General features: G+C 61.3%; 1 protein-coding gene across 1 annotated transcript in view; it reads right to left on the reverse strand.

The window, feature by feature from the left end:
• The window catches only part of Kcnq2 (potassium voltage-gated channel subfamily Q member 2), a 52,100-nt gene that overhangs the window by 14,460 nt on the left and 20,994 nt on the right, over positions 1-16,646 (reverse strand). The window contains exons 8-12 of the mRNA XM_071607445.1: positions 16,089-16,184; positions 13,113-13,207; positions 9,336-9,404; positions 6,149-6,178; positions 1,476-1,529 (exon numbers count right to left, since the gene is read on the reverse strand). Coding sequence (XP_071463546.1) covers positions 1,476-1,529; positions 6,149-6,178; positions 9,336-9,404; positions 13,113-13,207; positions 16,089-16,184 — 344 coding nt within the window. The remainder of the gene's footprint in view (positions 1-1,475; positions 1,530-6,148; positions 6,179-9,335; positions 9,405-13,112; positions 13,208-16,088; positions 16,185-16,646) is intronic.

The raw sequence follows: 16,646 nt of genomic DNA on the forward strand, positions 1-16,646 counted from the left end.
CTCCAGACCCTCGAAGGAAGGCAGAGCTCAGGGAAGGAAGGAGTTTCCCTCCCCAGCTCCCAGACTTGATCCCACCTGAGGCCTGTGGGCGAGGTGCTGGAGGAAGGGACAGTGGGTTTGACACTTGGGGGACACTTGGTCCCCACCCAGCTTCCCTCAACTTGGGCAGGAGGGTAGCCAAGAGTCTTGAGACTCTGCCTCCCCTCCCAAGCCAGGACAAAGGAAGAGCTCCCTCCACCTGCCCTGCAAGACTGCCCACGGCCAGGGCCCCCTCTTGTGTCAAGGCTTGGTGCTTTGGCATTTACAGGGCAGGAAGAACCTGGGAGAGAGAACAAGGCCAGCCTGTCCCTGCCTGTCACCCTCTTCTTGGTGAGATTCAAGTGGGAACCAGTGGCAAGATGGCCCTTGTCTGGTCAGCACACAGGGGTCCAGCTCAGCAATGCAGTTAGCGGGCCTCCACAGAGAACTACCCAGCCTGCATCTGGACAGATGATGCCCAGGGAGGGCAGGCGGCATTCTGTGAGAACACACACAGCAGGGCAGAGCTTGGCGGGGCTCCTGCTGCCCACACTTCCAAACCCTCCTGGTTCCCAAGCAGCCTGACTTCAGCCCCTGCCCCAAGGGTCCACCTGTGGCCAGAAGCGCTCTGGACACAGACACTCTGGGCAAGCAGGAGAGCTTCAGCCAGGGCGGAGCAGGCCGCCTCCCTCGGCAGCCCTTTCTGGGGCTGCTGCAGCCTCCCCCACAAGCGCCCACCTCCAGAACACACAGGCAGCAGAGGGGCCCTGTGGGGCAGGGTGGGGCGACCCTGCAGCCTCTCCCGGTGGAGAAGGATCCGGAGCATGCACGGATGCAGATGCACAAGCATGCTGCCCGGCACCGACCGACCTCATGCACAGGACAAGGTGCGCTCCCACCGGTGGGCACCTCACAGCTGCCTGCTGGTAGCTGGGCTGCACCAGCCAGGAAGGGGACGGGTAGGAGAGGAAGACCAGGGGCAAGGGGCCCCCAGAGCAAGCAGGACAGATGCCTTCACACACCCAACAGCAGACAGGGACAGGAAAGGTGTGGTCAAGGTGCAGGGAGGGGCCTTTCCACCGTCCTGTTTCCAGTCTGCCCTAACCCAGACCTGTAAGTCAGAAGGGGGAGCCAGGGCCTCTGCCTCTGGGGTGGGGTGTCACACAGTAGCTGCCTCCCCCAGCAGGGCGCTAAGGATGGGCCTCAGTGCCTAGTAGAGGTGCTAGACTGACCAGCCAGAGGAAACTCGCCCAGGGCAGGAACTGTTTCCAAGGCAACAACCCTCGGGCAGGGCGGGGTCAGTAAGGCGGAAGGAGGCGCCTGCACTCGCTCGGGGTCTGTGGCCCCAGGGAGCGGGCAGAATTGGGCGGGCGCCGGCCCGCTTGTCCGAACCTCTAATAAGCAGGGAGGGCAGGAGCGTGCAGCGGGGCACCAGTCCGTGCAGCATCGCGCGGTACCTAGAGTGTCCGGGGCAGCATCCACACAGGCACCCTCTGCACGGTCTGCCTTTACTGGAAATGAGGAGAGCAGAGTTAGTCCCGGGGGCGGCAACAGGACCCGGCGAGCAGGTACCCTGAGGCGCCCCGAGCACCCTGGGGCGGTTCTGGGCTCGCAGACCCCCAGCTGCAGGGGGAGTTTGCGTCTGAGCAAGGAGAGCGAAAGGGATTTGCTTGCGAAAGTCTCCCGCAGCCTGGAAAAGAAAATAGTCCCCTATTTTTGGAGAAAAATAATTCGGGTTTTTTTTTTTTTCCTCCAAAAATACCTTTTCCTTCCAAAGCCAGAGTTTGAGCTGATGTCTTAAAAGATGTATTATTTTTTGCTGTATTCATGCCAATAAAAAATAATACACGTGCTAAGATTTTGCAAAGAGCTGGTTCTGGATGGACACGATCCTGGAAGTGACCCCAGTGAAACATGCAGTCCAGGGAGGAAAAATGTGAGGTTCCCACAGGCCAGTCTGTCGCCCAGTTGGAAGTGGCCTCAGTTTACCCAGGAGGCAGTGGCTGCCCCTATCTGGAGGGAAGACAAGGAAAAGGGGACTCAGGGACACCTAGATTTAAAAGGACTTTCTTCACCGAGTCAGTTCATCTGGGACCTCACAAGTCGCCTCTGTGCTGAGGCCCTTTGCAGCCTGCGGAGGGTCCTCAGTTCAACTTTCCCAACAACCTCCCCCATGCCCTTGGATTGATTTCTACAAACAAACGTTTTGTTTACACCTAAACACGTTAAACACCTAAACACGTTCAGGTGTTTAAATAAAAACGGAAACTATCCACGATTACAGAAATCCTTCCCTTTCTTCCAGGCCACTGCTTCCCCTTCACATCCAGGTCCCTCTGAGACAGCACCTTTGCACCTGGGGACCCCAGTGTTAACGACGGCCTCAAGTCAGAAGCGCACAAGCCCCAGGGGGAAAGCGCCCAGGCTTGTTCCCCTTTGCACATTTATTTAACACTGATGGTGGCCCTCTGTGTTGCCCATACACAACTCTCTCCACTTAGGCATGAAGGATGCAATTCACTAACTCGTAGGTAATTGGCTGGGGGCTTGCTCAAAGGGCACCTGCTGCCCAGACAGGCCAGGAGCCCTGGACCGTCTCCCAGCAAGACTCTGAGCAGGAGAGGCTTCTACCCAAGCCCTCACATGGGTTAGCTTCTAAGTACAGAGGTGGCTTGGGCTCCCCAGTCACTCTGAGGGTGGAGGGCCATGGCTGGACTCCATGTGCTGGCCACCTGCTATAGGAGGATTGTCAGCAGAGCACCCAGTTATCTGGCCCCAGGTGGTACCCACAGTATCCCACCGCTCTCAGAAACCCTGCCAGCCTTCAGCACCAGTTGCACCCAAGCCTGCCAAGCAAGCAAAGCCCTGACCCCCTCTGCCCACTGCGGTCTTCAGGCCATAACACAAGGCTGCTGCCCAGGACCCTCAGGAGGCCTTTCCCACCCCATGGGGAAGGACGGCGAAGGAGGTTCCTGTTCCCAGCACCTCTATAAGTCCCCAGTTCTGAGCCCTTGGGCACTTTGCACACCATGCACCTCCAGGCCCTGAGGCCCAGGGCTGGGGAGTGGAGAGTATGCTCAGCAGCTGCACACTCTGATGTTGTGGCCACTGAACACTGGGGACTCAGGAATTGTGCCCAGTGTCTTACACACAAGTCCCGTGAGACAGCATAGTCTGAGAGCCCAACAAGAGTGAGAGGAGGGGGTCCCCTCCTCAGGGCCTCAGCTCTCCTGAGTGATACCCCTGCTCGGTGGGGTGCTGAGGATCCCGACTCAGGCCAGAATGATGCTGTGCCCTCCCCCTGGGCCTGAGGATGGCACTGGCCCCCCATCAGTCAAGTGGGGCTTTGCCCATCAGACCTCCAGTCCATAGGCAGGAGCAGCAAGCAAGACCACGGGAGTTCTGGGGCACCCTGGGGGCAGAGATGCCCACAGACACCGGCCAGGACCAGACAGGACAGACATACACCACACACAGATGCCTCCACCTGGGAAGAAGGGGAGGCCCCCATGGCAAGGGGCAATGCTAGGGCACAGGGCTCCACAGGCATGGGGGCAGGAGGCAGTGAGGAAGGGGACAGGGCCACAGAGAATGGGGCAGAGCAGCACAGGCCAGGGCCCCCACCTGCCCTGGCTCCCGACCCCCACCCCCAACAACTCCAGCATAGTCTGGTGGGTCTCCTCAGGAGCCGAGGACCCCGAGAGATCAGGGGTGTGCCACCATCGCCAGGCTAAGCACCCTGGGCTACCTGGACCAGGACTGGAGAGCGTGGCTGATGCCAGCCCAGGTCCTGGCAGGCAGGAGCAGAGCGCGGCCCTCAGAGGGGCACGGACTCCCACGGCATGGCTGAGCCTGGGGCAGCAGAGATGTTGGGAGCCAAGCTCCCTGAGCATCTTGTGGGACAGGCGCCCCTGCTTGTCACCCAAGTAACAGGCTTCCTGAACACCTACAGTGTGCTGGCTGCTACAGGGAACTGTGGCTGCCCCAGGCAGGGGGATGGACACCACCCACCATTACCTGTCCAGCAGGAGGGCGTCCCAGGGAAGGGTGCATAGTCTTCACTGACAGAAACTGTTCCTCATACCCACAGCGCCCAGGGGCCTTCCTGGCGCCTCCACCCGCAGGGAGCCAGGTGCAGCTGCTGAGACCCTGGGAGCGCTTCCCAGCAGAGGAGCCCCAAGTCGACTGCCCCAACTGAGCACTTACCAGGGGCGTCCCAGGAGGGCTGTTCAGCAGGCGCTGCCCTCGGGGAAGGGCGTGGGGAGGCACAGGCAGGCAGGGACCACCGACAGGCGGGGAGACAGAGGAGTGGCGGGACAGGGAGCAGGGAGCCACGGAACATACCAGAGAGCCAGGGGCTCCGTGGGTCCTCACCTGGAGTCCTGCTTTCAGGGCCAGCACCTCATCCCAAAAGACAGAGCAGACGAGAAAGGGGCCCAGAAGGGCAGTGACAGTGATTAAAAGCACTTGGGGACAGCAAGATTTTCCAGATGGGGCGGGAGAGGGAGAGAAAGAGAGACAGGCTGAGACAGGGAGAGCCCAAGCCACGGCAACAAGCGGGAGGTGGGGTGCCCAGGAGGCCCCAGGCCAGTCGCTCCCCGCAAGGGTCAGCCTCAGCCTCCGTGGCTGCGCAGGGCTCCCCCCTCCACCAATGCCCAGCCCCAGGGCCAGTGGAGGGCAGTGTGGGAGAGGCCAGCCACAGCCACAGTGAGAACCGTGCCCTCTGGACGGCAGCCCAACGTGAACGGGGTGCCCCTTCCTGTTTCACCCCCTTCTCGTCCCTGTTCTGTCAACAGCGCCAGCCACATACCAGCCAGCACCGACGGGGGCCGACCCTCCTCCCCTCTGGCTCCAAGGGCAGCTTTCTCGGCCTCTTTGGGGGCTGCTAGGGGTTGTTGTCAGCTGATATCAGGCAACAGTGTTGCCCGTCTTTCCAATTCAGGGCACCAGTGATTCTTCCCTCTTGTGGGGCTTAGAGGGTGAAGGGTCAGCTCCTTTTCCAGGGGACAGAGAGGAGGGGTTTGGCCCAGTCCTGCCTTTCCCCCACCAGAGCAGCTCCTGGACATCCGGCCAGCTGGATCACCCTGTGGTCCAGGAGGGCCTGAGGGGGCCAGGAGGTATCCATCCTAGTCACGGGGGCTGGGTGTCAGGTTTATTCTAAATGTGTGGACAGGACACTGAGTGTGGATGGGACACTGGGTGGGGATAGGGCACTGGTGTGGAAGGGCCACTGGGTGGGGATGAGGCACTGGGTGGGGACACACTCCAGCTCAGAGGAGCTCAGGAACGGGTGGACAGGGCACTGGGTGGGGATACACCCCGGCTCAGAGGAGCTGGGGACGTCACAGGGAGGCATGGTGGCTCCCGTGGCGTTCTGTGAAGTACTAGGAAACAGCAGCCAGTTCTGGCCTTTCTCTACCTCTGCAGCACTGGCTCCATGAGCCCTAACTTCCTGGCCAAATAGCCCCATAGTGGCCAGCAGAAGCCCAAAGGGAGGGAGCCACCCTAAGCACCTGGATGACCCCTTGGCTACCTTGACCTCAGCAAAGGAAACCCAGTGAGGTCAGGGCCTCCAGCCAGGAGGTGTGAGACGGGGAGCGAGCAGCCCGCCCAGCCTCTGCAGGACAGGAGGAACTGACTCCCACTGGCTCCAGACTGTCCACAGAGAAAGGTCCTCCGCAAGGCTGGACTTGAAGGCCCTCCACCAGCTTCTGGCCTGGCTTCTCCTCCATGCCTGGTCTAGAGTGGCAGGAGGGGGCCACCCACTGTGAGTTTTCACCTGGGGCTCAGCTCAGACCAGCTGCAAATCTGGGCCGAGTGCTTGGAGGGAATAATCTATTAGAAAACCCTGCCTCAGGGTCCCCAGGAGGACTGGTAGGCTGGAGGCCCACCAGAGAAGCCCTTCAGGCCCACAGTGCTGCAGAGTACATCTGAAATACTGGGAGAGGGCTGTGAACAAGGGGTGACTCAGGGTGGGCCAGGACACTCAGTCACGTGGTCGCACACAAAAGCACACACAGGGTCCGCCCAGCAGCCCTTGCCCCAGGACACGCGGTGCACACAGAGGGAGCAAGGCCAGACGGTGCGCGCAGCAGACACGCCAGGCAGCTGGAGGCAGGAAGGCACTGACCTTGGAGAGGGCTCAGGCTGGGGCTCCTTCCTTCAAACAGAGAACAAGAGAGTTAGCAGTTGCTCACTCGGACTGGCCCCCACAGAGCACCTGTGGCCCAGAGTGGGGACCTGCACCCACCCAAGGGCCTCCCCCATGCCCCAGGCCCCATCCTCCCACAGGTTGGAGGCACAGAGATACTGCCCTCCTGAGAGTACCTGCCCTGCGAGAGAGCAATGCCTGGGGACCAGGGGAGGGTCAGAGGGAGCAGGGACCCCAAGGGGCCCGCCACCTTCCCACCCAGAGCGCACTTCCACTGGGCATTCACAGATCTCAAAAAGAAAATGTTTGCGGAAGAAAGCTCCTAATGCCATTTTTCTTTCATGTGGTTTTCTAGCGGTGATGTGATGTGGCCAGTTGACCCCAGGTCCTGCTCCCAAGGCCCTCTTGCTCATGGTGGTTCAATTTGGGGTGGATGTTTCTGCTGGTCATGTGAGTTGTAAATAGAACGTTAGACCAGCGGCTCTGGTGTCCCTCCACTGAGCTCAGAGGCTCGGGGGTGACCCCTCAGAGCACTCAGGCCAGTCTCCTGCAGTACTGGGGCTCCTCTGAGCACTTCCAAGCACCCTACACAGCTGGTACAGATGCCACAACCTGGGCCTCGCGAGCAGCTGCAAAGGAAGAGGGTGTGGCCAGGCTCCTGCCTGGCCAGGGGTCCTCAAGGAGGAGCCCAGAGCACCTTGGCGGGCCTTTGTACCCCAGGAACAACATGCCTCACAGGAGGCCCATCCTGGGGCATGCTAAAGCTCAGGTATCTGGAGCAGGCTGAGGGTGCTGGGCTCCACAGGCAGGCCCCAGCGCCCCAGCCAGGAGCTCAGGTCATCCGTCACTTCCTGAGGATACTGCAACAAATTGCCTCAAACCTGACTTTAAACAACAGACATTTCCTCTCTTGGTCCGGAGGCCACAGACCCAAGGCCAAGGTGCCAGGGGCAGGGCACCTTCCCTGTGTGCAGGCGAGAAACCTTGCTGCCTCTTCCAGATCTGGGCCCTTTGTCCCTCGACTCCTGGCTTATCTCTCCGTCCCTGCCTCTGGCTCCCCCAGAGCTCTCTTCTGTGCCCTGTGTCTCCCGTCTTTCTGAAGGATAGCTATGCTTGAGCTGAGGCTCACTGGACAACCTCACCTCAAGACCCTTAACTGATGACCTCCACAAAGACCCTCCTCCAAGAGGAGTCACACTCACAAGCTCTGGGCCAGGATCCTACTGGGGGTGCTCCCAGAAGTCCCCATCCACCTAGGTCCTGAGTGCACTCGCCCCATACCCACCCTGAGGTCTCTGCTCAGTGCAGTGCCAACTCCCCATCTAAAATGTCATCTAAATGCCACTAGCATAGGGAGTCCCAAGTCTCAACTAAAACCACTTAAGCCACGAAGGTAAGGCTCCTGTGAGCCATCTGATGGCCGAATGAGGCTCCTGCTTCAAAGCTACAGTGGAGAGACAGCAAGAGCAGACATCTCGGTTCCAGAAGGAAGAAGTAACGGAGGTCCCTGCACCCAAGGTGAAAGTGTGACTGGTAATGTCCGGGCTTCGAGCTCTGAACGACCATCGGCTCCCCCAGCTCTGGGAGGTCCCTGTTCTGAAGGGCAGCTGGGGTTTGCAGCTGGGCAACCGCAGCAGCCGCACTCCTGCCGGACGATCCAGCAGCCGGCAGCCTCTGTTCCTTTCATGGGTGCTGGCAGTGCTCCTGTGGCTCAAAGCCTCTGGCTCCTCTCAGGGCTGTAAGACAGGGCTCCTTCCTGGCTTCTGCTCAGGTGGTTCAGTGGGTCCACGAGCCACACGCCCACTCTCCTTGCAGGATGTCCAGCCTCACCTGCGGGCTTTGCTCTGGGCAAGCTTCCCAGAGTGCCTCCTGATTTACGAGGCTTGCTCCCTGGACAGCTGGGAACTCCCAAATCTTCAGGTTCTGGCTTCTCTTAGCAGCACCCCCTGGACGTCTCTTCTCCAGCCTCACTGTTGTTAGTACAGAGCAGCCAGGCGGCACTTCCACATTTGGCTAGGAACCCTCTTTGGCCAAGTCCCCAAGTTCATCACTGATTCTGCTTCCACAGAAAAGAAGACCCAGCCACGCCTCTGCCACCCTGCAGTGAGAACCAGCTTTCCTTGGTCTGCAGGAACTCATCCTTTGCTCCCTTCCTTCTGAGCAGCACCAGAAGCACTGCAGGCAGTCAGAATTCTGGCAACATCCATTTGTATGTAACAATATACAAGTAATTGCTCAATGACAGAAAGTTTCTCCTCCGTTGCTCACCAGAACCACCTTCAGCACAGCTTCCACCCACCACCTTCAGGGAGCAGGGCCTGCTCTACTGCACCTAGGACCTCTTCCCTGTCACCTCAGAGCCCCCTGCCCCTCACCTGCCTGCTCTGGTGCACAGCAGAGCCCCCCAGGTTTGCTGGAGCTGCCATAACAGAATGCACAATGGTGGCTGAATATTGGAAGCCACCCTCTCATGCCTGCGAGGTTAGAAGCCTGACACTGAGGTTGGCAGCTGTACTCTCCAAAGAAGGCTCTGGGGGGTCCCTGCTGCCTCTCCAGCTCCGGTGGCTCTAGATATTGTTGTCTTATGGCAGCATCACCTCAGCCTCTGCCCATGTCTGCCCCTCTCTGTGTCCTCAAATATCCCCCTTGTGATCAAGACATGCCACTGGAATCTGGGCCCCCTTGGCCAACCCAGGTGTGATGCAGATGCTAAGGATCGTATTTACAGGACCAAAGCATGAACCCACCTCTGCATAGCAGAGGCTGCCACAAGACACACCACCACCCCACTGCCCTGCTGAGGACAGACGGCGCTTGCCTGCACACAGGCCCTCAGCACATCAGTGATGTGCCAGAGCAGTGCAAGAAGTGAGCAGCAGAACTTGTGATTAAAGGTGCCACCACCTGGGTGCCGAGCACAGCCATGAACAGTCATGCACGCTCCACACTTCACCCTGTATCCCTCCCATCATGCCCACCCGTCCTCTCCGGGACAGGAGCTGAGTAGGTCAGCAGAAGCAGAAAGCACCAATATCATAAGACCCATGGCCAAGCACATCCCAGGAGGCTTCCTGCCACTCGCCAGGGCAGCTGGGACCCTCAGGAGGCCTAAGCTGCCCGTCCTGCCCCACAGCTCCAGCCCCTGCCTGGGAGACCTGCAGCTGACCTGAAGGTGAGTCCCGATTTGCTTTTGAGGTTCCTCAGCAGCTCCAGCTGGTTGAGAGGTGGGATGAGTCTGAGCAGGAGAGGAGATGGCAGTGAGTTTCCTGTCCACACTGGCCTCCAGGAAGGCTCAACCCGGCACCCGGAACAGGTGCAAATGCCAGAGATGTGGGGTGTGGCCAGACCTCCAAGGGCTCTGTGTCTCCACCTCTCTAGGCCCCAGTACTACCTTCACTCTGTAGGCTGTCCCTGGGGCCTCGTGACCTGGAGATGGGCAGTGCCCAACATGAACAGCAGAGGGGAAGGTGCCAGGCTGTCTGTGAGAGTCCAGCACTGCAGCGTGGAGGGGTCCAGAGAACAGGCCCAGGTGAGGGTCCTCCTCCTCGCCCTCCCGCAAGGGGCAGCCGGCTGCACGTCTGCACCCCAGCACATTCAGGCCCTCAAGTCCTGCCGCAGAGCCACGTTCCCTGTGGAAGCTGGGGCAGGCAGGAGCCAAGGCCACTGCAGGGCTTTCCTGATCAGAGAAGCTCATCTCTAGGTCTGAAGATGAGTGGCCTGGACAGCCGGGGGACAAGCCCTGGGAACTTTGGCAAGTGACCCGGTTCTGCTCCCTTCTCCCCAGATCTGGCCACACACAGCCCAGCAGCCTCGCGCCAGCCCTACCTACCCGCGCTACATCCAGCCACTCCTGAGCCCTGGCACAACCAGGGACAGGTCCTGCAGACTGACCCGGGAAAATGCACTCAGGCCTGGGAGGCGGGGCTCCTCCCCGCATCTGGGCGACCCTCTCCCTCTGCTCCCACCTCAGCTGCCTGGCTCTTGGCCTCCGACACCCCTCACTCCTGGCCTGACTCAGCTCCACCCTGATCATGACACCCTCACTCTGCAGAGCCTCCGCTGCCCCCTCAGCCCCCAGCTCCGCGGAGTCCCGACAAAGCTCCGAGACCCTGGCCCTGAACCCTCACCCCTTCTCACCTCTGTCCTCCTGGTCCTCGGTGGCAGCGCAGGACTAACCTCCCTGCCCAGCCCTCACCCATTCTGACACCCACATGGCCTCAGTGTCTGCTGGGGACACCCTTCCAGTACCTCCTGGTTGCTCTGCCAAGCCCCACCCAGACCCTCCCACCACTGCCACCTGCTCTGCCCAGCCCCACCCGAGTGTGTCCTCCAGATGGGCCCACATCCTTGCCTCTCTCACTAAGTGACTCCCTGGCCCCAAAGCCAAAGGACAATTGATCCCACTGGCCCAACCAGTCACCCCCTCATTTCACATCTGCCCGGCTCCTCCACGCAGAGCTCCTCCCCCGCTCAACCTGCAACAGACACTGCCATCCCCACAACCCCTCGGCTCCTGGCCCGGCTGCCCCCGACCCCCAGCAGAGCCAGGCCCTAGAGGGGTGGTCCTGCGAGCTCTCCCCCTGCCTGCCCCACCCCCCCCCAGGCTACCAATGTCCAGTGGCTCAGCCCAAAGCTGGGGCCAGCAACCAGGTGAGGCAGCAGGGTGCAGAGTCTGTCCACAGGGACCCAGCTGGCCTCCCCACCCTCCCCGGCTACCCCACTGATGCCTGGAGCAGGGAGCCGGGGACCACTCCGCCCTGGGCCCCCACACATGCAGGCTCCGATAAGAAAGGTGACACCATCCTTGGAGCCAGAGAAGGTGTCTTGCCTGGGACACCAGGGGCAGGGCACCAGGGTAGGCAGGTAGAGCCGGGCAGAGCCCAGGGCGGCTGGGAGCAGTCCTGGAGGACGAGGGCACTGCGTGCTAGGGAGGGGTGGGGGTGCCCCGGAGAGAACATGGGCTGGCCAAGGGTCCGCCAGCCTTAGGGGACACCCCATCCAGCCAGGCCAGGGCTCTGCAGACACTGGTGCATCTTACTTCTGGGTGCAGTTCTGGCTAGACAAGGGCCGAGGGAGACATGACATCGTCACTCCAGGGAACAAGGAGCCCAGGGGTCCAGGAAGAGGACACTGGGGGTAATGCCCATGGGGCCTGACCCACCTCTGCCCAGCACAGCAGCCCCACTCTTTAAGCTTGACCTCCTCACCCAACCCCACGCCTGGGCAGGCCTCTTTCCACAGAGGGGATCTGGGCCCACTGACCAGGCCCCTGCTGGCCTCTGGAGAGGGGCTGGACAGGGACGTGGTTTCATCCAGCCCAGGCCCACACACTTGTCAGGGGAGGGCCCTTGTACTGGCACCGTATGTGAGGAGGAGCTTCCTGTGGTCACTCCACAGCACCCCACAGGGGACAAGACTCAGCAAGGGTCATCAGGTGTGGGCACACTGATCCAGTAGGGAGGCTCCCAGGCCTTGGACTCCACCCTGCAACTGAGAGGCTCCGGGGGGCGGGGAGAGCCCAGAGGCAGGCTGCCAGAGCAGGTGCCCTGGTGTGCATGGCCTCCCCTGCCTGGGGTTCTGTCTGGGATACGCTCTTGGCCCTGACACAGTCCCCAAGCCACACGGTGGCCCCACATCCACAACTCTGTTCACAAGCAGGGCCGTGGGGTGCAGGTGGGGGCAGGGACGGGGGACCACAGCTATGAGACAAGGCACAAAGCAGAACAAGAACGAAAGATGGCCAGGGACACAGGGGCCAGCAACAGGAAGCAGCTCCAAGGGGGCAGGGCGAGGGGTGAGGGGTGGGCTGGGCTCCAGGCAGGGAGGGCCACAGGGAGCAAGACCTGAGGGTGTCTGCCCCGGCAGACTGGAGGGAGGCGTCACACACACAGCTCCGCCATGCAGTTCCTACCTGGAGGCCCCGTAGGTTTGAGTTTGTGAGCTTTCAAGTTTCCACACACACAGGGGAGAGGAACCGAAACGTGGAGAGAACGGGGGAAGAAAAAGAAAACGAAAACAAAAAAATAGTCGGGGAAGAGGGGGACAACAGAACAGAGAGAATTAGCACAGGCCCAGCCCCGCCGCTGCCCGGCCCGGGCACGGCGCACGGTCGCTGCATGCGTGCGGTCCAGGGCGCAGGCTCCCGGGCTCGGCTCCAGAGGCACCAGCGGGTGGATGTGAGGGCAGGGCCGGGCCACCCAGGGCTGCAGGGCCCTCGGTGAGCCCCGCCTCAGATCCCCACCAGGCTCTCTGCACCCACCCGGATGGGCTGGGTGGGCAAAAACACCCCGGAGCAGGTGAGAAAGCTGGAAGGACCCCATCCCGCAGGATGGCCTCAGGGCAGAGGGACTTAGCCAGCAGCACCCAGCTGCACAGACGCTCTCCTCTCACCCAGACCTCAACCCAAGCAAGAGCCCAGCATAGACAGATCCTACCCTGACAGCTGACCAGCAGGCCAAGGGGCCCATCTGCCTCCTTCCCAGGCCTGGGTGTCCTGTTGGGGGCACCTGGGACCCCTGGAGAGTGTGGTCTCCTAGCCCAAGCGCCCTCCTGTGGTCTGGGGGTCTCTCCCCTCCCCCACACAGGACGCCTGCTCCTTGCTGGGGTCACCATCATCCCCCAGAGGTTGCAGCTGGGGCCTACCGGCCATGGAAGACTCTGCACCCAGCACTGTGGTCAGCACTCAGCTGGTGGTACTGGGGACACACAGCAGAGGACAGAAAGCAAAGGGGCGGGTGCAAAACAAAAGCTGAGACACGGAAGCAAGGAACCAAACAAATGCTTTGAAATAAGCCACACACGGTTCTTTTTTGAAAAATGCATACATTTTAAAGAAAAAGAGAAATAAAAATCCGTCAAAATAATGAACAACAGAAAATGGGGCTTAAGAACAGACAGAAATCAAAACCACGCCTGGCTCGAGGGGCGGGGCTGGCGCGGGTACCTGTACATGGGCACGGTGACGGTGCGCTCGTAGTACTGCCAGGTGGAGTGCAGGTCCGTGCGGGACAGGTTGGTGGCGTAGAACCTCCAAGCCGACTGCGGGGGGGGGGGGGGGGGGGGGGGGGGCAAGGCCAGCTCAGCGGCTCCGCTCCCGCCAGGCCGCCCGCCCCACCCGCCTCCGTCCGCCCCCAGCCTTAACAGGCCACCACAGGGACCAGGAAGGCGCGCTGAGCGCTAGGCTGTGGGCCTGTCCTCCAGGCTGACCTCTGCCTAGGGGTGTGCTCCCTGCACTTCCTCCTAGGGTGGCACCAACTGTGACCTGCTGGTCCCCGCAGCTGCTTCACCTTCCGGGGGCCACGTACATGCCTGCTCCTGTCCCCTCCCCAGGACCCACAGCCGCTGTTCCCACTCCTGTTCTGGACATTGCCTAGTGTGAGAGCCACACTCTGGCCTGCCCCGTGTGGATTCGGTTGCTGAGCGAAACGTCCTCAGGTGGCCCCCGTTGAGGCCTGGGCTCTGCTCCTTTTCTTTCTTTCTTTATTCTTTAATATTTATTTTTTAGTTGTACTTGGACACAATACCTTTATTTTATTTATTTATTTATTTTTATGTGGTGCTGAGGTTCGAACCCAGGGCCTCGCATGTGCCAGGCGAGTGCTCTACCGCTGAGCCCCAGCCCCAGCCCCAGCCCCTGGGTACTGTTCCTTTTTGATGGCTGAATAGTATTCTACTGTGTGGAAGCACCACTTCCTGACCACCCGCTCGTCCACTGACAGGTTTGTCTGCCCCCCGGGGCTACTGTAAACTGCTTCTGTGCACATCTGTGCACTCGCTTTGGGCACGCCACCTGCTGACTCAGTTCTCCTGGCCAGTGGCTAGAAGTAGCTTGCAGGGTGAGCCACAGCTTTCTGCCAAGCTTCCAGGCAGCCCTGGAGTGGCTCTGTGCATCCCGCCAGCAGAGGGCAAGGGCCACCTCCTCCCACCCACACTCAGCCTCCCCTGTGGGCGGGGAGTGGCCCCATACGGGCACAGCCTGCACCTTCCTGGCCACCAGCAACCTGGCTTGCTGGCTGTCCACTTATCTTCTTGGAAATCCTCTGCTCGTGACCCTTTGGGCTTCGAACCTGCTGTGTCCAGTGGATGCTGGGCCCTGTGCTGCGGTCTCCCGCCCTCCTCACCCAGCACACAGCTTCCAGGAGCCTCTGGCCCTTCCCTGCTTTGCCGCTGTGTCGCAGGAAGCACAGGCCAGGGGGCGTGACTGTCCCACAGACTTGCGGTGGCCTTGGCTCCTGCGTTCAGGTTTCTGATGACCGTTCCACTGATCTTTGTACATGGTGTGACGTAAGTGACAAGTTCCATTCTTTTAAAATGGATTTTTGAAAAATAAGCCGGGGACACAGCTGAGTGGCGGAGCACGTGGCCAGCACATGCAAGGCCCAGGCTCAAGCCCAGCACTGCAAAAGCAAGGCCCAGCCCCAGGACACCAGCTGTCCTGGTAGCATGTGCCAGGACTCTTCCTGCCCAGGTGGACATGGGGCTCTGGCTGGAGATCAGCCCCTCAGACAGAGGGTCGGGGACGGACTGCTCCGCTGACCTGTGCGTCCCCACCAGGGCAGAGTGCTTCCAGCCGCAGCAGCGCGTCTGGCTGTCCTGCCTCCAGCCTGATGGGGCTGGCGTCCACTGCAATTCCACCTGAGCCTCACGACCAGCCTCTCCAGCTCCAGACAGGGCCCTGGGCTCGGGGCAGGGATGCCACCGAGTCCGTGACCAGTCTCACCAAGACCAACTCACGGGACTGTCTCCAGCCACAGACATGGCGCGCCCTTCACTTAGCACGTGACACTGCCCAGTGAACAAGCACCGTGGGCGAAGACAGCGGGACCGCGGCCCAGCGGGCTGGCTTCCGGAGGAGCAGCCCCTAAGCCTGGGGCACAAAGTGCCTGGTCTCCTCTGGAGCCTCCCCAGGGCGTCTCCTCCCTGGGAGCTGGAGTCCACCAGGTCACGCACCTCTCAGAGGGCTGTGCTTCCTGTCCCCACAACTGGTCAGCTTCCCCCAGAGGAAGAACCCTCTGACCTGCTGCTCTGCCAGGGCCTCCATCCTGTGCCCACTCATCAGACCCTGGGAACAGCCCGGCGTCGTGGGAGCCCTGACAGCCAAGCCTGAGAGGTGAGTGTGCTCTCACCTCTCACACCCAGGGGGCACAGTGCGTGGCGCTGCCCTCTGCTGGCACGGGCTTCTCTGGCCGCTAAAGTGACCTCCAGGAGCAGCAGGTGGGGGCTGCTGACTCTGCCCTGAGTGACCTCTGAGCCCCTGAGGCAGCGGCTGACTCCGGGGGTCTGCTCTTCTTTTGCAATTACAAACAAAATGGCCATGTGGAGCTTCGAGGTAAAAGCTGGGCGCGCACGCACACACACACACACACACACACACACACACATAAAAGCGGGCTGGACCGAGAGCCACATCTTCAGAAGGAAACAGCAGAGGCAGGCCACGCCTGGCCGGCCATAAGCTCCCGTCACCCCGAGGGTCCAGCAGGAACCTCTGCCCTTCTGCCCACACATCCAGGTGGCCGCCACACCCACCTGCCCCTGCGTGGTGGGACAGGCTGGCCGCACTCAGGACACCCCGCGCACAGCTCAGGCTCAGAGGTGCACAGACACCGCCGGGGCACCACCTGCCACCTGAGTGACGACCCACCAAGCATGGGCCCACAGCTGCAGAACAGTGCTGGGACCGCCTGGCCTGGCAGAGCACCCCCAGGACAAGGGCCTTGGGCTGCGCAGCCTCAGGCACTGACCCGTTTCACACTGGCCCAGGCAACCTTGTTGCCCCGCATGTTCCTGCAGAGACAGGGACTGTGGTCCTGTCCTGGGGACAGCCACCCTCAGGCTCACCCCGAGAAGGCTCCCCTCTGCACCAGGAGGGCCAGACAGGGGCTGGCCCTAGTCCCCAAGGTGGGAGGCTGAGACCCACCTGGATCAGGCCCGCAGCCGGGTTGCGCCTCTTCTCAAAGTGCTTCTGCCGATGCTGTTCTTGCACTTTCAGGGCAAAGCCAGACCCCAGAATGCCCTGCAAGTCACCAGGGTCAGAACAGGCCTGTGGGCCTACACCCCCAACCCACGGCCGACACCCAGGGGAACCCCGCTGCTCCCGCCTGCCCACAGAGTCCCACCCTCCATCTCCCAACCCCAAACCACCTGGAGACCAGGCCGGGCGAGCCTTCTGATTTGGGGTCAAGGGACACGCTGGCCGACAGGAGGCACAGCAGGCCCACACCAAAGCCAAAGGACAGCCCATGCCACCAGCCACTGCCCACCCTGGTGCTGTGAAGGCTCAGCAGAGCCCCCACCCCTCTGCCTGGGGTGGCCCTGGAGCCCAGGGAGCCCTGACAGGGGAGCTGTCACCATGCTGCAGTGCTGCGGGTGCCAAGGACCTCTCTATCCAGGTGTTTGGACAGAAGTCACAGTGACCATAAGAGCTGGTCAGAAGTCACAGCCTGGGACCCCGGAGTGCACGACAGGGAGGCTGCCA

This window comes from Marmota flaviventris, chromosome 2 (genome assembly GCF_047511675.1).
Source record: "Marmota flaviventris isolate mMarFla1 chromosome 2, mMarFla1.hap1, whole genome shotgun sequence".
Taxonomy (NCBI): Eukaryota; Metazoa; Chordata; class Mammalia; order Rodentia; family Sciuridae; genus Marmota; species Marmota flaviventris.